The sequence below is a fragment of the Oenanthe melanoleuca genome, chromosome 7 (genome assembly GCF_029582105.1).
Source record: "Oenanthe melanoleuca isolate GR-GAL-2019-014 chromosome 7, OMel1.0, whole genome shotgun sequence".
NCBI classification, from domain to species: domain Eukaryota; kingdom Metazoa; phylum Chordata; class Aves; order Passeriformes; family Muscicapidae; genus Oenanthe; species Oenanthe melanoleuca.
The window spans coordinates 17,933,179-17,955,742 of record NC_079341.1 but is presented as its reverse complement, the minus strand read 5'-3'; the positions used below and the strand labels follow the sequence as shown (position 1 = coordinate 17,955,742).

Below are 22,564 nucleotides of genomic sequence, written 5' to 3'. Positions count from 1 at the left end.
CCAATGATTCAACAAAGGTTACTTCCAAATACAGGTGTCCCTCACCCCTTTAAAATTAATAGACTATGTAATATACCATCCTTAATATGTCCTGAATGCTTTGCTCTTGATCTTAAAAGCACTAATCAGAGTCTGTAATGAAATCTTGCTGCAGAAATGACCAAGTTCCTGCCATCTCAATGCCATGTGATAACCTCAATCAAAGCAGCCAAATTTCTTGACTTGCTGCTGATTCCACAGCATTTTTTTTTTTTTTTTTTGTAGTGATAACCACTTTTCTCTATCATCATTTATTCAAAAAGGTAAATCAAAAGCATAAAATAGTCTCATCTGAGTTTTTGCCTGCAGGAGATGTTCTTCTCATTGGTTAAGCCATGAAGTCTTATGTCAGTCAGAGACAAACTGTGGCTGACCTGACTTTCTCCTTTTCCATGCATAGAGGCTTCTTATGCACTGGTTACAATCCAATCTTAGAATAACATTTTTTAAAAAGGAAAATATTTTTTTTCAGCAGCCTGGCTGACACAAAGGGGTACTTATTTTTAGAAAGCTGCAACGTCTTTTTATTTGCTGATCAGAAAGCCAATCCTCTATTAATCCTAACAAAATAATCTGAATATATCGTTAATACCTGTTAGTGTGAGATGCACTTAGTTCTGTATTAATGATGATTAATACCAAGGATTTTTACAATATGAATTCTACAAATAAATTCTAACATTTGTGCATATAAAGTAGCACTTTTTCACATTTTTACTTTTACCAAGCTTATTTTCATTTAAAATAAGTCATTAGTAATTCACTTTGAACTAGACTGCAATAAGCAACACTTCAGCCAAAAAGGTTGACTAAATGATTGAATTGGCCCTGAAGACCTGCCCAGGGACAGGTGGCATGTCAGATTACACAGCTAATGCCCTAAGTTTTTTGGTGACAACAGATGAGTGTGGCTAAGATCACATCTTCCCACCTTCAGCTCTCAGATATCAGTAATTAGGCTCTTACTAGTACCTCTCCACCAAGTCTCAGCTTTTTCCTGACTTCTTGGGGGGGGCTCTCATTCATTTTTCTGCAATCAGAGTATTTTACCCACTCCACTGTAATGCTCTCAGGGAAGACCTAACAGTGTCCCAGCTACATCTGTTTAAGATCATTTTGGAGGAGCATGTGTTTAAGGCCATAAGGAAACTGCAGAACTGCACATGCCCCTGGAGCCCACCACATAATCATTAGAGTCCCAGAATGCAGGATGAGCCCCTGCTACACGCAGCTTCCTTTGGCAAACAGCAGTGGAGATGCTTGAAATGGTTTCCTCTGGGGAAATGGTAAACATCGTGGAGAGGCACAACTATCATGAACCAGACCAAAGGTCTGTTTAACCTAGGAGCCTGTTTTCCAGTAACAGATGCTATGGAAAGTGGATTAAAAACAAGGCCTATGTAAAACAGATATTTCCCTTGGCACAGCTTCTCAGCTTCTGGGGAACAGTGCTTCAGAAACTTCCTGAGCTGGAATCGCATTTTGTTTGCTGTGGTTAATAGCCACAAATTGGCCGATCCATTACAGATTTGCCTCACCCCGTTATGATTGGATTTACACTTAGTGAGTCTCCTTTGGGCTTTACATCCACTTCAGCTTTGCCTGAATGCCCCTGAAAACTGAGGAGGGCCGCAGAGCCCGTTCTCCAGGCCGTTCCCACCCACACGGTTCCTCGTCGCGCTCCTCCGGGGCACAGCGGCGGCCGGGGGACACCGGGACACGGGTGGACACCGGGACACCGGCCCCTTCCTCCGGACAGCGGGACAGGGAAGGGCAGGGCAGGGCAGTGCCCGGCCGCTCTGTGTCCCCGCGGGGCGGCTGTTCCGGGCTGCCGGCGCTCGGAGTGGTTCGGGCTCGGGCCGTGCCGCTGGTGCTGGGCCGGTGCTGGTGCTGGTGCTGGTGCTGGGCCGGTGCTGGTGCTGGTGCTGGTGCGGTGCTGGTGCTGGTGCTGGTGCTGGCCCGGTGCTGGTGCTGGGCGGGCTCGCGCCGCTGGGCCGGCGCCCTCTGCTCTGGCGCTGTGGTAGCTGAGGGGACGTGAGGGAATAAACCTCATGGGAGCGCTGGACGTATTTCAGACTTTCTCTGTGGCAACTTGGAAACAATTTCACAAAGTCGTAGGTCCAGGATACCTAACGTTTCTGGTATAGTGGTTTTTGGTGTGCTGGGTTTTGTTTTCTTTTGGGTTTTGGTTGTTTTTTTGGTTTTTTTTTTTGGCGGGGGGGGTTGTGTTTGGGTGGTTGTTATTTTTGTTTGTTGGTTTGGTTTTTCTTTTTCTTTTTTTTTTTTTTTTTTTTTTGGTGGGAGTTGGGTTTTATTTAGTTGATGGGTTGGCTTTCCTTTGTTTTGTTTTGTTTTGTTTTGTTTTGCTTTGTTTTGTTTTGTTTTGTTTTGTTTTGTTTTGTTTTCAATGCATGTGGCCCTCAAGACTCCAGGCTTTTCTTTCTGCAGTGTGGCTTGTTCATGTTTCACTGCAGTGGGATAAGCTCTAGCATCGTTATGGTTCGTTTTTTCTGAGGGTCAGATGTGCAGCAGCATGACCACACAGAGCTCTGTCCTCACTGCTTGTCCCTGGGCCATAAAATGTCCCTGTCTCTGAAGCAGGTTGTGTGAAGTCCAGAGAAGCTTTTCTCTCATTAGGAGGCAACTTTGGAGTTAAAGGAGTTAGCTGAAATATAAGGGGGTTTGGGTTTTTTTACATGCCTGTATAACATGAAAGATAATTTAATTTAAAATATAAGACATGATTGGACAAGCAATTTTGACTTATATGTTTTCCCTTTATTACTTCATACAAAAAAATGTAAGTGTTTAAGTTGGTAACATCTGGAAGGTGATAGCCCTTTTGATACTTTATTTTTCCCAGGATAAATTTTGTAACACATTATGATTGTCTGACATATATATTCCCAATCTAATGTACAAAACCTGCCGAGTTTCCTGAATGCTTCAGATGATGGATATTTGTTGCAAGAGGCATGGTCAAATGTTTGGAATCTGTGCTGCTTAGGTGAGGTTAAACAATTACTGGTCTTCTTTTTTTCTTCCCTTTCTTTTTTCCTGATTTTTTTTGTTTCTACTCTTGAATTAGCCCATGCAATGTGTCTTTTAGCCAGATCTAGCTAGTATGAGCTTACTGTGAAGTAACATACTGGAGGAGCAGGAGGGAACACTGAGTCTCATCAGTGCCCAAATTACAAAAAGTAAAAGCAGGAGAATAAGGCAAGGGTAGAAGCAGCAGCTGAGTGGTGGTGATGCTGCCAGCTCCTGGGGCAACCATTAGGTATAGGCAGAGTTGCACAAAGAAGTCTGCTAGTCACCTGTGCAGTGCTGCTGTGGTTATTTCAGTGGCCTCTTCCCTCTGTTGTCAGAAGAGTAAGTAGGATCACATCTGGGGTGTTGAGGTATCTGAAGTTCAGCCACATCCTCAAGCAGTAGCATTGTTTTCTGCCTGTTATTTCACCCCACTGAAATCCCCTCTACTCCCCACGTGGAGCACTGTGGGCCTCCAACACAAGAATGAAGTGAACCTTTGGGGTGAATTCAGAGGAGGCTGCAGAGATGATCAGAGGGCTGGAGCCTCTCTGCTATAAGGGAGGGCTGAGAGAGTTGGTGCTATTCTGCCTGGAGAAGAGAAGGCTCCAAGGGAGACCTTAAGGCACCTTCCAGTACCCAAAGGGGCCTGCAAGAGAGTTGGAGAAGAACTTCTTGCAAGGCAAAGGTGGGGCAGTTCAAACTAAAAGACAGAAGGTTCAGATCAGATATTAGGAATAAATTCTTTACTGTGAGGCAGTGGAATAGGTTGCCCAGAGAAGCTGTGAATGCCCCACCCCTGGAAGTGTTCAAGGCCAGGCTGGAGGGAGCTTTGCCCACCTGATCTAGGGGAAAGTGTCCCTGCTAATGGCAGAGGGTTTGGAATTAGATAATCTTTAATGCCCCTTTCAATCTAAACCTTTCTATGTTTCTATAAATACACAGTACTGAAGAAACTTGCTATTCAAGATCTCTTTCTGCTCCTCATTAACTTAAAGGAATAACTTTCTCTGACTTTTAAGGGAGCAGGGTCTGACCCTGCAGTAGAATTCAAACATAAAACATCGTGCTTTCCTGACAGCTGTGTGCCTTCTGTGAGGGGAGGCCAAAACCCAGCAACAAAATACAGCTTGCTTTAGCTGCTTCAAAGTGAGAGAGCAGCAAGGGGAAAATATTTATAAATGCCAGCACTGGCAAGGAGAGCAGAGAGACATTGGTCTATTGCTTTCAGGGATGAACAACTACTGTGTGTTCAGGAATTCTGCTTTTTGTTATTGAGCTTCTGAACTTCTAATTTGTATGCTATAGGAAAAATGAATGTATCCTTAAGACTGACCAGAAAAGCTGCTTTTTGTTTAATGTTCTTAGGGCTCTTTTTGGCATATGACTACTGTGTTGCAGACCCTTTCAGCCTAAGATTAAAGGAGAAACAGCTGACTCTGTTTATAGGAGCCTTCAGATCTCTACTAGATTTTATGTGGATATGGTTGTGAAACTTGTTTTTAATTTTTTTTATGTTTATTTTATTTTCCAGGTGTTTGGAATGCCAGAAGTGATCATTCCCATTTTATTTTCTTATGAAGTATCTGTGACTACACAAATAGTGTGGCAGTATGTTTCGTAAGAGTTTCTAATTTCCAAGTCTGTTATTAAAATATTGGAAAGTTTGCTTGCTATGATAGCAGCAGTAACACATTTTAGTATCTAATGATTTTATTTTGACTTTTTAATCAGTTTTTAAAGAAATATTATTAATATTTGTATCTTGTCTTTTGTGTGGCCAGGCAGACCCTGCTGAAAACTAATAATGGCACTGTAGTGTAGTATGTGGGGTTTACAATGGGCTGACATATACACTTGCTGGAAAATTGCTCTGACAAGAGTACTCTACTTGAGATATCTATCATGATAACACACGTGTTCCCACTCATGTCCCAAATAAAAAGTGCAATTTCTTCAGGACCTCATTCCAACACCTCCTTTTCATGTTAAATGTATAACTATAAATATTATATTTCAGGCTTTAAAATTACTTTGCTCTATTTTTTATGTTAAACCATGATTTTTAAACATTTATTGTCTCACATAAAATAATAATTTTTTTTCCCATTCGCTAATCCCTAACATTTAAAATAGATTCTCTGTAAAGTCAAACACTTTTTCCTGAGCATATTTTAGGAGTGATAATAAAATGCATCCCCTTAAAAGTTCAGCACACATTAGATTCTCAGTAGTATATGTAATTTGTTCTCTATGGAGTTGTCACATATAACAAACCATTCAAGATCAGACTCTTCAGTTTAAATACCATATAAATTTTGTTTACATTACATTTTACTGTTGCTACATAAAACCATTATGAGCATGTACTCTAAGAATTGCACAACACCAGCCTTGTAAGCTCCTGTAAGTTTTATTTACCAACCATAATCTCTATTAATGTGTGTATATGCTTATACAATCTTACATGTAATTTAGTCTAAAAGCTGTTTTAGAAAAAAATTTTATTAATAGCACTGCACAGCAGAGGTCCATATAGAACATCTTATGCTGTTAAGAATAATATCATGCATTAATGTTTCCAATATGTTCTATAGGATGATATCTTAGCATGTTGTCACTGGGATGGTAGTTCAATTTTTACCACCTTTACACTTAACTTGTGGAGTTTTTTCTTAAATTATCATGAATCATCTCAGACAAATTTCTTTCTAAGTACATGGAAACTCCAAGAATGCAATGCTAACTCTATTTCGGTAAACTAATTAAAATTAAAAATGAAAATAGCAAATAAGGGAATATTTATATGTAAAAATTATGTTAAATGTATTGTGCCAGTTGTTTAGATGACCTTACTCCGGAGACATCTGTGAGTGACAAGGCAAGAAAAGAAAGACACCTGATGACAAAAGTTTTTAGGAATCTTTCATTGTATGAAGGCCATTGGTTATACTGATTTGGGAAAGTCCAGTGGTAGATGCTAGTGTGACTAAAACCACCATTTATTTGTAAAACTTTTTACCCATATTGTGTGTTAAGGTGTTATTTAAATGAGGTTTTTTAATAGTAATATGGAACAATATATTATATTTGCAGTTAAAATGTTCCTGCTTTAGATTTTGATAATTTATGCCTTGCCTAATACCTACAGCAAATAAAATGAAATGTTTTATTTGTTTACTGTGATTTTCAGGGTTATTACTCCATGACAAGGTTACATTGACCTATCATTTCACGCATCAGCAATTCTTCTATTGCACTGATTTGATCGGGCCTAGTGGATAAAAAAGGAGCAATCCACCAGTGGACTAAGTTAGAATTATAATAAAGAGTGCACATTCTGAAGGGCAAAGTAGGTTAAGTTTGGTACTTAGTGCACTAGGCATAATTTTTGTGATGTGTCCAATGTTAAGCTTTTTTATTCCAACCTCTACATTCAGATTTTTTACTTTGATTTTATGTAGTCATGGAGCTACAGTTGAGGGAAAATGTAGGGTAGAGCATTTTTAGGTTAGGTACTTGTGAAAGTGCAATACATCTCTTGGAATTCACTCTCCTTTCTGGATGTACAATTCAAGATACTGTTGCTGCTCCTCATGATGAAGAACTTCACCATTGTACAGTCATATAATGTCAAATAACCCTTCCAATCATGGTTGACAACTTCTAGAAAGAGGAAAAGGGGCTGCATGGCTTACAGCTTCACTCTGTTTTAAGAGCTGTCTTGTCCCAACTTACTCTCCTTGAGTACAACAACAGCTCAGTGAATCAGGAGGGGCTTTATCCTGGCTGTTCATTCCCAGGTAAATCTTTTAACTCCTCTTATCCAAGGGGTGGGCCAAGGTTCCTGTTGTATGAAAAGGGTGAGATAACTGGTATATTTTAAACATTATTTTAATAAGACATACCAAATAAGAGTTTAAAATTACTCTAGAGAAAGATATCTCATTATCAAAAATGGAAGCTTAATTTTTTGTTTCTCTAATGACAAAGAGTAGATATCAGATAAATTTTTTAAATCTCTGCGTGTTTGTTCCATATTGCTTTGTTGTAGTGATGTGCTAGGACTACAGAATCAATCTGCAGTGGTGAGGGTTCAGTAACAGTGAAAAAGCAAGGCCATCAAAAATTATAATCACAAATTCTAGAAACTCTTAAATGCTAAAGCACATAATGGTTGCATTCATGTGGTTTGCTTACTGAAGAATCCCCAGAGAAGTTCATTTAAGCACACATGTAAGTTTTGGTGATCTCAGTAGGATGTAAGAACAAACTATGGGTGTTTATGTAATCAGATAGATCATGAGCTGTGTATCAGTGTTTTGCTGGAGAGATGACTTCTAATAGTGATGGAGACCCCAGTGAAGGAACCCACCTCAAGAACTTGTAGGAAACCCCGTTAAAGTCCTCCCTGATTTCCTTTCCTTTTGTTTGTTGAATTTTTTCTTGGTTTAAATCAATATGACTTGTTTCAGTAACTGAAGCAAAGTAAAAATGTGCTGTCCCAAGACTTCCTTAAAAGAAAAGAAAAAAGGTGTTCAATGGCTGTTCAGACAAATTCTGATAGTCTGCTGTAAAGCAAAAGACAAGGTTGGTCTTTTGTTTCTTTTTGTCCTGTAATTTTCTGCTAGAGACAGTTGTTTAAAAAGGACAGTGACCAAGAGGGTAAGCATCAGCTTAGTCCAGAATCTAATATACACACCTTTGTGACAATAGATTAATTGGGTGATGTTTGATATTCCATTGCTTTGCATATTCGTGCAGTAAATTAAGTAATTCTAAATGTTCAGGTTCTATCCTTGTGTGGATTTGTGTTGACACTGGTAAAAATTTTCATTACCTCAGGATTTAAGTAATATCATAAATAGAAAACTAATGTTTTTTAAAGTTACTGTCTCTATTTTGGAAGAAACAAACATAATGAAAAAAAATATGTATCCAGAGGGAAAAACATTTAACAATTGTTAATTAAAATACTCATCACTTTATCAGGGAAAGCAAACAAACATGGGGTTGAACAATTTGATAGTGTATATTTGAAGTGGAACTTTAAAAAGTTTCTCCATAAGCTTCAAGTCAAAGAACTATTCGAGTTAAGGAACAAAATTCCATCAGGTGAGCCAGAATGTTAAATAACTGTTTTGAATTTGTTTTTTCAGAAGTGGCAGTTCAAGCAGTACCATAGTAATATGTCTTTGGTTTTGCAGCTGATCTATTGCATGCTTTTTAAAGCAATTAGAGCTCAATAATACAACAATTTGTCACCCACTTAATTTTGAAAGTCTGGAAATGCATGGATGAACTGTTTAACCTGTGGTTCACTTGGCACCATTGTAATTTAGATCAAATAAAACATAGTGTTGGGTAAGCTACATTATGGGAACTTAACATCTTCATGTTCTGTGACTTGTCCTTTAATCTGTTTTTATATTTCTATTATAACTATAGGTGAGCTTATAGACAAATAAATACGATGTGTCTTTGTTTTGTGTAGAATGTTTAAATTCATTTCTATTAGAGCCAGTAGCTGAAAAACATTTGTGAAAGTGTTTCTCCAGAGACCATTTTGTGCCCAAGCACAAACTAAGTATATCAAGGGCATTAATGTGTGTGGAATTCTGAATGTATTACAACTTGGAAACAGTGCCTATTATAAAATTGATCAGAAAATCTACATAACTGATAAGACTGTGATTTATATCAATTTAACATTAATTTATTTGTAACATTTATAAAAGTTATAGACTTAGATGGCATGAACTACAGTAGTAGCTGTCACTGTGGTGTGAAATATTCATAATCAACTGGGAAGGTTTGAATTTACACTTCTGAGGAGTTTGGTCTGCACAAGAGATTATAAGACAGACTCCTTGAGCAAATTTACCACAGATATTTAATTGTTTCTCTGGACATAGTTAGGCTTCAGAAAGGACGAAAGGATTATTTTCTAGACATGTATAAGTGATAAGCAGCCAGCTGCTTTCCAGAGAGAAGTGGAATTAAATTGGAAGGAGTGAAAATTATAAACCTCTGAATTACTGATATTCATTTTAGTGTCCACATCATTCATCTCCTATTGCTTGTTTTTGAATTTGCTTTTTTTTTTTTTTTTCTAAGAGAAAACATTTTGCTGAAAAACTAAGTGAATTCATATGAATGCTTTTACTACTGAGAGGGAAAAACCATAGGCTGGGAGTCATTCTTCCTACTTTATAAATATACTTATTTTTTTGGACTGGCATTAAAACTTGAAAATTATTCAGATATGCTCTTGAGAGTCAAATTCCTCTTTAGTATAGTATCTCAAGAATAGATCATATATATAAACTCAAGATGGTTTACATTTTATACTAATATCTTTGCCATTTTTAATGCAGACATCTATGTGGGATGTCTGCCATATGTATTACCTCAAATCAGTTGGTGTCCACATGGTGAGGACTAAGTGAACCATGTTACAATGCAGAAAGAAATAGATAATAAGTTAAAATATTTTTAGAAGTTTGGACATACATTGGCTGACATTCCTGTAAAAGCATAAGTATCTAACTTGACAGGTTGTGCTGCTCTCTGGTTTTAAGGTGGTGAAAAAGTACTTTGATTGAGCCATGCTACTGCAGGTAAGGCAGTAACAAAACTCCTACTTTATTTACAGTTTTAATATTTTTTTTAGATATTAATAATTTTACTGTACAAAACCTGCAATTATATGGGTGTGGAGTATTGGACTGGGTGTAACCACATTCAGTAAAGTTAACTAATGAAAACCAAACACAGCTAACATGCTGTTCTGGCATAGGCAGAAGAAAAGATACAATAAACATATTTTATTAAACACATGAATACATTAAAATTTAGTATTGCTTTTCACTGCAGAAATCCTAGGACCTGGTATTAATATTTAAGACTATATAGTAACCATTTCATGCTATAATTTTAAGTGTGTTTCTTTATTTTACATTAGCATAAGAAAAATCACAATTAATCAATGATGTGCCTAAAGGTTATTTAGCCAAGGTTATAAGTCTTGGAGAAATAGTAGGTTAGCATTCTCTTTCTTAGATAGGTGTGCCTTTATAAAAGGACTTCCATGGATTTCTTTCTGCCTTCAGCTGAAGAGATATCTCCGTATTATATTATTTTCCTTTCAGTGATTCCTGATGCAGATGTGTTTGGATAAACATGACAGAATGCTGATCAAATACTTGCACCTCTTAACAGGGCTTAGCTTTGCAGGGTCTGTTTCTTTGTTTAACCCCAGCATCATAAAGAACACAAAATCATAGGTTTCAAGATTAATTACTTGAAGATATCTTGCAGAAGTGCCTTTGCAGGTCTCCAGTACTTTTTCTTGGTCCAAGGTACAATATCTTAGTATCTCAGTGACACCTCAGGCCATTCCTGGAGTCCCTGTCATTGCCAGTGTATTCTTGTTCTTCTGAAGAGAATTAAGGCAAAGTGAAAATGAAGGATGATTGTTGGGTTTTAAATGTTTTTTTAAAGGATTTTGCATCTTTTGTGCTCAGTTAAAACCAAAAAAAGTTTTAAAATAGCAGATCAATCTGTAATGCCTTTATTTGAACAAGAATTTATGAAAATTCTCAGGAGTTATCCTTCACCCACCTGGATCCCATGTTGTGTCTATTCCCTCACAAAGACAGTGATTTTTTTTAATGTTAAAAACCAGTAACCAGAATGCAGTCTTGCTTGCTGCAGCTGCAGTCTTTTGCAGCACTTTATACAGCCTGTCTCTAGCAAGCAGTGGTTATGTTAATATCTGACCACATTTAGGGCTAGTTTATGCCAATATACAAGCCAGATTCCATGTCTAACCTTCCAGATTCTGGAAAAGGAAATTCTGGACTCTAACATTCTGAAAAAGCTACATGTTGTTCATTCTTTCAGTCTTCAGATCCCTAAAGCCCTTGTAACAGAATTTTCTCTGAAGGAAGAAGCCAGTGGAACATCTGTGATCTTTTCTGTATGGCATGACTAGCTTGAGTATGGATATCCTTCAGCATTGTTGCTAGCTCATGTTACTATCAGTGGAGTTGAGACATTAGTTTAAATAGATTAATAATCTGTGAAGAAAAAGGATGGATGTTAGAAGAATGCTGAGGAGTGAAGTGTCCCTGGCTGGTGTTCTATTGTTGATGTTCTCTCTGTGGCTGGAGAAGAATGCAAGTAGCCTTGTTACCTGTCCTGGGGAGAGCAGAGCTGCTGGAAACCAGAGCATGATCCATTGTGCTCTCTTGAATCCCTTCCCAGACAGTTCCTTTAAACCTTAGCAAACATTAACTATCCCTTAAGATTATGAAGAGAGAAGTTATGCTTGATTCACTGCTAAAGGCACTGCTGCTCTTCATCTCATGTGTATTAGTTTTTTAAAACTAATTTTTTTTTGTGGCTGAGCTGTTAAAGATAGCATGGCTAAACTTCTGTCTCTTGTTCTAGTGCTGAGCTGCTAATGCTGCCCTGGATGAGAGCAGCTCTGTTCTTTCCTGTGGTTGTCTTCTTCAAGTGCAACTATCAGGATACCATCAAGAGGAGACAAGAGCATTAGGTAAGTGTGTTATTGCAGAGAAGTTTTGAAGGCCAAAGTAGACAAGACTTTATTGAATAAATAAATTGAAATATGTGTCCATGCCAAGTCAACTCTAATCTGATTTTTCTGTCTGAGAGATGTCTTCAATTTGAATTACCTCTCTCTTGATCTGGCAGAAGTGTTTTTTTCCCTTAAAAATTCCCCTCAATATTTTCATAATCTGCCATACTTGTACTGAGTAGAGAAGCCTGTGTAACCACTGATTGCTTTGCTTAAAGTTCATGCACTCTTCTCTTACCTCCAAGTAGCAATCTAGTTGTAAAAATGATAATGAAAGCCACTCAGAATAGGGAAGATGAGCTACTCGCTCTAAGAGAGAGAAGGGATTTTTTCTTACCTGTCCATCTGTTTTTTCTGGTGGACAAACACATTTTGTTAGACAAGCACATGTCACCATACTTTTCAGAGTACGGTGTGCCATTTTCCATCTTTTTAGATGTTCATACCATCCTGTTTGTGTCTCTGTGCTTTAATTGCATTGTGTTAAAAAATGTAGACTTGCAATGCCCACACCTGAAACTGAGTTATGATTTGAGAAATATTTTTTTCCAAAGTAGCAGAAAAGCCCATGCTTCTTGTTTCCTGAGGATTATTTATAAAATATGCTTAATTGAAGCAATTGTGTTAAAAATCCCAGAATCCTGCTCTCCAGATTGTTCTGAGGTTGCAGTCAAACTGCATGATCTCCTGCACCAGCATTCCTGAAACTGATTAATGTTCTCATTGTAAACTGATGCCCTCCTATGGGATAAAAAGTTATAATTCAGTGATATGTAACAATTATAATATCATAAGGGGAAATATATCCAAGCATTAGCTGTCTTGGCTCAACAGGGTTACTGGGGCAGGTTCAGACACTGGTTAAAATTGCAATCTCCTAAAACAGGTAGAGAGTCAATTTACTGGGTCTACTATCACTTCTATTAGTTTTTCAAGTCACAACCACGTTTATCTAATTTAAGTAATTTTGTTTGATCCATCTAGATAAAAAAGGTTTTATTTTGTTACAGCTTGGAAGTAAGGGGATTCCTTGTTTCTTTCCATGTTTGCTCTGGGGTATTGGGAGTTGGGATTTTCCACTGCTATTGTTTCAGAATATGGACTGTTCTTTGGAATGTTTTTCAGATGAAGCAGATCAAAATGGACAAGACATGGCAGCATGGATCAGGAAGGGGACATCCTGAAAAAAGAAGCCACAAAGTATGTAAAACAATGTGCTTCAGATTAGACTTTTCTAAATGTCCTTCATGCAGCAGTGCTGAATGTTCTGTCTGGCAGCTCATCTTGAGCTGTCTTTGAAATTCAGATGATGTATATGATCCTCAAATATGGGCCAGTTGGGTACATCAGTACTGACTGTTTGTAAACCCCAAAGCAAACATATCATTCATCTTCAATTAATTTTTGTCAAGTGACAGAAAACAGTAAAAGTTATCTGTAGAGTAGTAGTATAAATCCACGGTCTTCACCAAATTTCCATTTGTAGAATTTTTTGGACAGGACCAAATTATCAGAGCACTAATTTATTAGTTTTTCTCTTGGATTGTAAGTTTTTTTCATTACAGATATATAGGAATTTATTATGTGTTTTTAAGTACTGAAGATGATAACCAGGAATGCTCTGAAACACTTGGTTTTGAACAATTTTCCAATTTTTCTGTGTCAAGAGTTAATAAAATTTATGGTTTAAATTATTCCATTATATCTAAGATAGAGGTAGACTTTCTGTATACCAGAAATGGTAGGAAAAGAAAAAGATACCAGATGCAATAAATGTATTTTGTAATAATGTATTGAATTACAAATTATAGTTGTATTTCTAAAACTAGAAAACAAACAAAACAAAAAAAAAACAAGAACAAAAAGACCCCACAGGCTGCAAAACAAGAGTACCCACAAGTCCAGAAATATCACAGATGTTCTGTGTACTTATTTGTGTATACAATTTCAAGGAAAGAGTTTGCCTAATCCCAGCGTGCTAAAATATTTGTAATCCATGCAAAATGGCATTTAAAAGGGGACACACAGCATTTAACACCCTCACAATAATAATAATACCAGAAGTCAAATTTACTGCTCTTCCTGCAGATAAATGCATACATAACATGACTGTAGTTCAGAAAATGAAGAAATAAGAAATGTTATGGCACAGGGACTTTTCTCTATTGTCATGTTTTTTCCATTGTCATGTAGTTACACTGTGACCTCCTTATGATGTAGGCTCATCTCTCTTAAAATAAAGTCTGTAGCTTCCCAGTGACTTTTCAAATCTACAGGTTGCAATACAAATAGAGAGTGGGTTTTTTCCTGCTTGACAGCCATTGTTTATATATCCACAGCTATAAAAACTATATAATTATTGAGTAGTCTTTATTGTTAAAGGTATTTATTGCATCACAACCATTCCTTTGCCCACTCAGGGTATTCAAGATTCATATTTTATCATGTCCAGTTTGTGGAGGTGGATTCCAGAAATATCACATGGTCTGGCTTTTTAAAGTGTGTTCTAACTGATGTGCTGTTTACAAACTTCAGCTAAGGGAATTATGTATCTTCATCCTACCGCCTTGCTGATACCGTGCATCAGTAGTTTTCCTGTGTGTTTCACATCCACAGTAAACATCTGGGTTCTAAGTAAAGCCCCAGATTTGTGGGTCCTCAACTGCGAAGAGATTCTCTGTACGCTGTGCCTAGAGTGCTCTCGAGCAGTAGCCTCAGGAAAGGGACAGTCACATGCAAGGAGAAAATAGCAGAATCCTTGAGCAGCACAGCTGGAGGGGAAGACTTTGAACTCTCTCGGTGAAAGCGGCACATCTTTGAGTTCCCTAGCCTGGGCGTGTGCACGTGGCAAGCGTGTTTCAAAGATTTCAGTTGGTGTGAAGAGTTCTGAATTAAGCCGCTGAGCTGGAGTAGTTCGGGTTTAGGTCGCATTTTCAAGCAGGTCCGTTGTAAATAAGAGTTATCAAGCGTTTCCAGGCGTGCTGTACAGCCACGCTGTAGATGAGCGAGGGAGGGACCCGCGGAGCCCCAGGGTTTGCTGTTTTCCGCTTGGCCAGGACGAATAGATGGTGCTGAGCACGGCCGGGAGCAGCCGCGGCGGGCTCAGCTGGGCTTTGCGGAGCGTCTGGGCTTGAGATGCAGCGCCACCCAGAGGGCGAGAGGCGGGCAGCGGGGCCGGGCGCGGTGCGGCTCGCCCTCGGCATCCTCCTGCACGGCGGGGAGGGAGCGAGGGCTCCGCGCCCCGCCCGGGCTGGGCGAGGCCGCTCCCGCTCCCCGGGCCGTGCCCGCTCCCGGACCGGGCCGTGCGGTGCCGCTCCCGCTCCCCGGACCGGGCCGTGCCGTGCCGCTCCGGCTCCCCGGGCCGTTCCCGCTCCCGGACCGGGCCGTGCCGCTCCGGCTCCCCGGGCCGTTCCCGCTCCCGGACCGGGCCGTGCCGCTCCCGCTCCCCGGGCCGTTCCCGCTCCCGGACCGGGCCGTGCCGTGCCGCTCCCTCTGCGGGGCTGCGCGCCGGGCCGAGCGGGCGCTGTCCGCGGTGCTGAGCGCAGTGGAGCGGGAGCGCGCCGGGCTCCTAGAGGTGCTGGAAAGAGTCGGATTTGCTGCGTGCAGCGGAAGGCTCGCTGGCCCTTATTGTCTTGCTCCTTGTCCTCTCGGGCCTCAGAATGTTAAAACATATGTGTTTACTCCAGACACACGCACTTCTGGAAAGCCAGAAGGGAAGGAAAAAGCGTGTCGAGCGTACACCCGGCCGGGTCGTGCCTCACAGTGGCTGACAGCTTAGGGGTTCTTTGCGTGGTCTTTCGTTGACTCTTTATACTGCAGTCCTGCTATGACTTCCTTTGAATGCTTGTTTACATTTATAAAGACGATTAGTTACAGTTATATTATCATGCTCGACACTGAGCAAATGATTGCTCGATTGGTTGAAACCAGCTTTAAAACGATAGTCTAGATATGAGAAAAGGTCGTGTCAGCTAGGGCCATTAATATCTGTAAAGCTGTGTTTAAAAACGAGCCTTTGTGCTGTTGTTGTTTTTGTTACACGTCCAGTTCCTAGAGAGTAAGTGTGCTCGACAAAGCAGTCGTCTTGGCTACTTAATGCTGTTGGCCGGATGATTTCCTTTACAAAACGGGCTTGTAAGTTTTTGCTTTTCTCTCGAGTCCTTCAGAAAGGACACAGCCCTGCTGCTCGTTACGCTGCCCAGGATCTCCCGCACAGGATGAAATTCTCTGGCTCTATCGGGCTGTTTCCCCTCCTCTCGCCTCATTGCGGATTCCTCCCAGCCCCTTACGTGACATCTTTTTGAGAAGGGTTCGGTTTAGGCATCTGCGTAGCTACCGTGACATGCTGAAATACAGCACCGCGGTCACCACCGCAAAATGTTGGCAAAGCGTATTCTGGATGTGGGATGGAGTAAATGTAGACATGGGGTTGTCAGGGGTACAAAACACTTGTTGTGTTAATGTTTCTGGTTTTAGCAAAGGAATGTCTGGTATAAAATCGTAATCTTATGGCAACACTGAGGGCAAGTCACAGGCATCCAGGTGTTCCCCTGCAGCGGTACCCGTGCCTCTGCCACCCTCTGGCGGGAAGAGCTGGGCGAGCCGCAGGCTGAGCCAGCGGGTCACATCAGACCCTCGGCGCGGCGGAGGGGGGACAGGGGGTGTTGCTAAGCTACAATTCACACGAACCCCGCCTGGCTCATTCGAGTTCTGCACTATGCTCACGGGAGGCCCGGGACCGTAGGGACTCCTGGGGCGGGAGTTCGGCCACGTCCCCTCAACGGTGCGCCGATGTGTGCGGTGCTTATTATAGCAGCTGGCGACCTCGGGTCAAGCCGGTGCTGTCTAGGGAAAGCCTCCGGCTCTGTCCGCACGACGGGCTCAACGAGGGGCTCGCACGGCAGAGCCGCCTGCCCGGGGTGCCGCCCCTGCCGCGGCTGGACAGCCCCACCCGCCGCGGGAGCCAGCCCCGCCGCCCCGGGGCGAAGCAGAGCAGCGGGGGCCGGAGGGCCGCCCTTCCCCGCCCCAGCCGGCCGCCCCAGCACTCCCCAGCCCCCGTGCGGAGCTGCGCGGAGGCGGTGGCGGCAGTCCTGTGACTCATGCCTGCGTCGAAGCAGATCAACCGGCGATTCACGCTTTTAAAAAAGCAAATCCGAGCACTTCTGGAAAAAAAGGTCATCTCGCATTAAATTCCGCGGCGCGATTGGTATTCCGACGTCGTTTCTGGCAGAGTTTATAAGCGGCGGGTCGCTCCCAGGCTAGAGTCGCCCTGCCAACCTGGACTACGCCAATAAGAGTGTCCGCTCGCCCCATCGGTAAGTGTCCTCTAAACAGCATCCTATTTTTTTCAAGCCTTTGGGAACCTCTGGAGCATTTTTCCCCTAAAATCGGCTTTGGTCGCTGTCGTATGAATAGAGGAATAACGGGTTTTTTGATAGAGCTACCGCCCTAGACATAGTGTTAACCTGTTACTTCACTTCCAGGCATTGTCTAGAAAATATCTTCTGCTTATGGCTATTTTCTTTCTCGTCTTAAAAAAAATTAAATACCTATTTTCCATTGAAATCGTTCACCCGTTGCATTTACGCGCGGATGTAAATCCACCCGGCAGAAATAAATCGGTAGCTACCGATTTGAAAAAAGCCGCTAACAAAGAAAGCGTTCTTTCGTTACTGCGACCTTCATTTTCTTTACAAGGGGAAGAAAATAAATCCCAGGTAGCCGTGGGGACAAAGAGACGAGCTGAGCACTGACCCGGCAATTCTCTATCAGCGACCCTGTATTGGTTATCGGAATGCCGTGTCCGCCAGGAAAGAGCTGAACATCTGGCGAGGAGCGAGGGCTGGTCCTACAGCTTCCTTTTCCCAGACAGACATGCCTCTCCTGCCATTTGCACCGCTAAAGCGAGCACTGGCACGGGAGATCGCTGGTTAGTGCTGGAGCACATACTGGCCCCGGTTTGCTGAAACCTGTGTGTGCAAATACACATGTATGTGGCGCCTGTCTTTGGACCTGAGCAAAACGCACCTTTGTGGTGACGGGGTTTTATCTGTCAGTCTGTCCTGAATGCTTAGCCTACGTGTAAAGTCGAGAAGCCAGCTCTGTTTGGGATTGTAGGTCGTTTGAGCTGGTGATTTCGAAGCCCACTTTGCACGTTGGTCTCCATTTGATGCGAGCCATATAACTGCCTTTCTGTGGCCACCGGTGTAATTGCTATAGACTTCATGCTCTGCTAAATCCGTCATTCAGGCGCGAGGGGTAGCGCCCTGGAATCTAGCGAAGGGAAGATTTTGCTCTTCAGTCTGTCGAGGCATTTTCCCGGCTCGGCCGGTCCTGCCGCCGCCTCGGGACCTGCGCGGCTGCCGCCCGCTGGCGTCTGGACGAGACTCCGGTACGGTGCTCCAGGAGACTAGACTACTAAATCCGTCTGTTCTTCCTTCCAGCAAATTCATTGCTGCCCACCGGTCAGAGGAATATCGAGGAAATACGAGGTCCAAGGACTGAGGCTTTTGTGAAAGGATGGCTTCCTCCGCTCCCTCGTCCTCCAACGATGCTCCGGACCCCACCCCACCTAATCTGCGACCCACAAGTATGTTTTAATATTTTCCTCGTTTTAAGTGTTTTCGAGGCTTTCTCCTTTTAGGCTCAGAAAGACAGTTTCGAAACGAAATGATACATCTGTGAAGCCCTGTTCCGCGCCATTTAGCAAGGTGCGGAAAGTGCTCTACACAAAGAAACCATCTTCATAGTGGGAACAGGAGAGGTCGGTCCGTGGCGTATAAAACGCTGTGAGGAAAAGCCCGCCTTACTGGCCAACCTTGTCTTTATGTACAGCCACGTTTGAAAGATATAGACAATAAACTGACCTCCCAGATGGACAAAAAATCGGGATGTTTGAAGGGGTCTGGAGAAAACGAATCCTTTAAAGGGCGAAGTTACACCAGGGTATTGAAGCGGGTGTCTCCCCGCTACATTTTATAAATGCTAATGCTGCTGCTTCTTTTCAGCCTACGCTGAAGCCTGTAATCAAGCGAAATTTGGATGCTAATTGCAGCTTTTCAAAGCGTTAGATTCCTAATTGCTCTGAATTCGCCTTGAGTTATTGAGGTGTGAGTGGGAAGCAAAGGCTGCTGCAGGTGGATAGAGAATCAGTTTATAACCCTGCCAGGCAGTTCACACCGTCGCTTGCAAAACAAAAATAAAAAATAGGCTCGATGCTATAAAGCATCAGAGACAAAGAGCGAGAAACAGTAAGAAATGAAAGGCTGTCAGCAGGGCAGGTGATGGCTTTTACCCTGAAAGAGCTACGAGGCACAGGCATCGGAGTAATTACTGTCATTATTCTGAAACTGGAAAAAACGGGGAAGGGGGCGGATGGCAGCACTGGGTCTTGTTTCAGGGTGCGTGGCAGGCACCGCTGCCTTCGACTGAGGTGACCCACGCAGAAATCGAATTAATTGGCAACACAGCTAAAACTGAGATAATCGCTGGCAGCAGCACCCCTCCCTGGCCGCACGGGCTCCCCGCCCCGGGCACTGGCAGCGCCCCTGCCCAGAGGCTCCTCCGCCCGGCCGGGAGCGCCGTGCCGCTTCCCCCGCTTCCCCCCCTGAGTCGGGTCGCTGCCCTCCGTGCTTGGGTGAGCCGCCCGCGTCCTGGTCCCTCTGAAACCTTCTCCCCTCACGCCCCAACGCCAGGTCAGCCCCTCCATCCCCCGGTCGCCCTCTGGGGTCTCTTGCTGCCGGACTTGGCCGCTGCCCCAGCCGCGGGCGACGAACGGGAGAGGCTCGACAATGCCCGGGGCCGCGGCTGGAGCTCCCTCCGCCTCGGTCCTGGGCTTCGTTGCCCGTTTCCCGTGGGCTCACTGGGGGCCGACCGGGGCGTGTCCGAGCTGAGCTCGAGGGGCTGGGAAGCAGCCTGTTCCCTCTGGGGGTGCCGTCCTAGTAGGGGACCCGTCAGTCCGTCCGAGGCTCAATGATGCGAGTCCAATCATCTAGTCAAATACTATTTTTCACCCAATTAATTTCTGAACTCTTTTGTGACCCCATTTCACGCCACTTTATTTTAAGCTGCTACTTCCCTGGAGCCCCGCCAGCAAATGATGAGATGTCGGGCCCCGGGTGCCTTCTCCTCTCCTCTGGGCAGGCCAGCATGTCATCTCGCTGTCATCCGAGCCTCAGCTGCCCCGCGCCCAGCGCCGCCGGGCTCGGACTCAGCGGCGATGCAGCAGTGCGGGGGACCGGGGTGGGGAGCGGGGGTCTGACGGCCCCGCCGCCCCAGGGGAACAATTCTGCTCTCTCTTCCAGCTTACGACTCGTGGTGCGGCGTGGCTCACGGGTGCACCAGGAAGATCGGGCTGAAGATTTGCGGTGAGTGTGACAGCCGTGCGAGCCCCGCACACCCACGCGTGAGGGCGCGGCCGCCCCGGCGGGGGCAGCGCGGAACGAGCGCCCCCTGCCGGCCGCCTCGGGCGCCCCCTGCCGACCCCGGCCCCGCTGTCCCTGCTGGGCTGGCGCTGCCCGGGCTTTGTCCGCCGGGACAGGGACGGCACCGGTCCCGCTGTCCCTGCTGGGCTGGCGCTGCCCGGGCTTTGTCCGCCGGGACAGGGACGGCACCGGTCCCGCTGTCCCTGCTGGGCTGGCGCTGCCCGGGCTTTGTCCGCCGGGACAGGGACGGCACCGGTCCCGCTGTCCCTGCTGGGCTGGCGCTGCCCGGGCTTTGTCCGCCGGGACAGGGACGGCACCGGTCCCGCTGTCCCTGCTGGGCTGGCTCTGCCCGGGCTTTGTCCGCCGGGGCAGGGACGGCCCGGCCCCTCTGCCCCTCCTGCCACACGCGGGGGGTGCAGGCGCCGGGCGCTCCGGGAGAAGAAAGTGCAGGACCCGCCGGGGTGGCCGGCGGGGAGGAAAAGCGGGGGGCCGGTTCGCCGCCTCTCACTGTCTGAAATTTTTCAACCTTATCTGACTAGAAAATACGGATCTCCTGGGGAAAAAAGATTAACGAGAGCCTTATTAAAGAGCAATTCGTCAGCTTGCTGGGCTGGTAAGATAGCGCTGGCAGCCAGTCAGCGCGCAGGCACATGAAATGCAGAAGGGAAACAAATGCACAATCAGATCGCAACGTTATAGCAAGAGATTCATTTGCAGATAACAAGCTGTCTTCCTTCTCTAGATATCTCAGTAGCGCCTTCGCTTTCAGAGACTAACAGTCAAATCTTCATATTCTGATGGGGAGATTCATTCAGTTCAGCCCATACCCCTTACGCACAGAAATTCTTTCCCCTTTTCCTCTCTGTCTCTTGGGAGGATGGGAAATGTGTCGCGGGAGAAACTAACCTTTTTTTTTTTTTTTTTTTTTTTTTTTTTTTTTTCCGATGCAAAGGGGACATTTAACCTCTTTCCCTACTTGCTGGAGTCGAAGTTCATTCATTAAACGTTTTGTCACTTGGAAGTTCGAACGGGAAAAGAGTCAGGGTGCAAATCTCTATGTCTGTGAGAGATTTCACTGGTAGCCGCTGGCGACATTAACGAGTCGTCGCTTAGTTCTATAAATAGCTCCTGATCTGGGTTTAATGGACCATTTCCCTACCAGTCCCCTCAGTGGCTGGAGAGACGGGCATTTTCACCATAATTTTAATTTAGCCCAGCAAGCAGAACTGATAAAGTAACGCGCATTTAGGCTTGCTCCGTGTTGCTAGACTACGGGGGTTAGAGAGGGACAGCCTAGCTTCTCTCAGTGAGATCAAATACACTTGAAAATGAAATATCTCACCATTTTAGATTTGAGAAGGGCATAGTGAAGGCTTTGTGAAGGGAGTTCAAGACAAGCTGTATTTTTGGTTGTGGTTTGGTGCTCAGTTTTCCTCTACAGGCTCTTTTCTGCTTTACATGAGAAATATACTCTGAATAGTGAGTGACGCCGTTTTGGAATACTCGGATTTGATCACTACCGCTGTTTTTGTTTGTATGAACCCTCCCATTTGAATCGAACACTTTCACAAAGACATACAGGGAAGGCTGCCTGTGGTAAACAGAGTGAAGTATTAAGGTTGCCAAGAATCCTAATTAACATGCTAAATGAGTTGACGTTTGATTATTGCAGATGATATCGCCTTGTCCTTACCTTTCACAAGATATCATTCCGGACCCTAAATACTGTATAGTCACAAAGGCGTCCTGGAATTGTTCCTTCTGTGTGTATCACACTGAAGTCGATTAATTTTGAATGCAAACTTTAAATAAGAGTTGACCTCAGAGAAAAGACAGGTCTTGAACAATGAGTTGGTTCTTCCATTTCGGTTGTATAATATGTTTGACATTTTTAATAATTACGTATCCAAGACGTATGTCATTCCTTCTTAAATAACTGAGCTATTTGAGGATTATCTTTTTTTCCTTTTCTGGTTGAAAGCCACAGCCTGAAAAGACCACTGCTGCTGCCACTACCCCCACCCCTCCCTACCCCTTCCCCAATACTCCCACTCTTCTTCTCTGCACGTATCCATTAAAAAAAAAAAAAAAAAAAAAAAAAAAAAAAAAAAAAAAAAAAAGAACCAACACAATACCAGGAAAAAAACCCAAAATCCTATTTTAAAGGGGTATAATGAACTGTCACCGCGGGCAAAATATGGCAAAATATGGGCAGATTTCCCCCTTATCAGGATTTGCATGCTACTCTCCCACCCTGGCAATTGTTATTGTGGGACTGATCCTGCTAACATTTGCTTGGCATCAGAGGAAGTGGTCAACGTAGTAAAATTACATCTTCTGTTTGGCCGCGGCCAGCTGGTCATTCCAAGCCCGGTGAGCAACGTGGGAGAGTGGGGCTTCCAAAGCAGCCATGCTTGTTAGAAACTGGGCTCGTCTCCGGCGTCCGCGGGATTTTGGCTGCCAAGCA

At 43.8% G+C, this 22,564-nt stretch overlaps 1 protein-coding gene across 1 annotated transcript in view; it reads left to right on the top strand.

Moving 5' to 3' along the window:
- Positions 1-16,738: 16,738 nt before the first annotated feature.
- The window catches only part of GAD1 (glutamate decarboxylase 1), a 34,538-nt gene continuing 28,712 nt past the window's right edge, over positions 16,739-22,564 (top strand). The window contains exons 1-3 of the mRNA XM_056496730.1: positions 16,739-16,989; positions 18,118-18,263; positions 19,978-20,040. Coding sequence (XP_056352705.1) covers positions 18,194-18,263; positions 19,978-20,040 — 133 coding nt within the window. The 5' untranslated portion in view covers positions 16,739-16,989; positions 18,118-18,193. The remainder of the gene's footprint in view (positions 16,990-18,117; positions 18,264-19,977; positions 20,041-22,564) is intronic.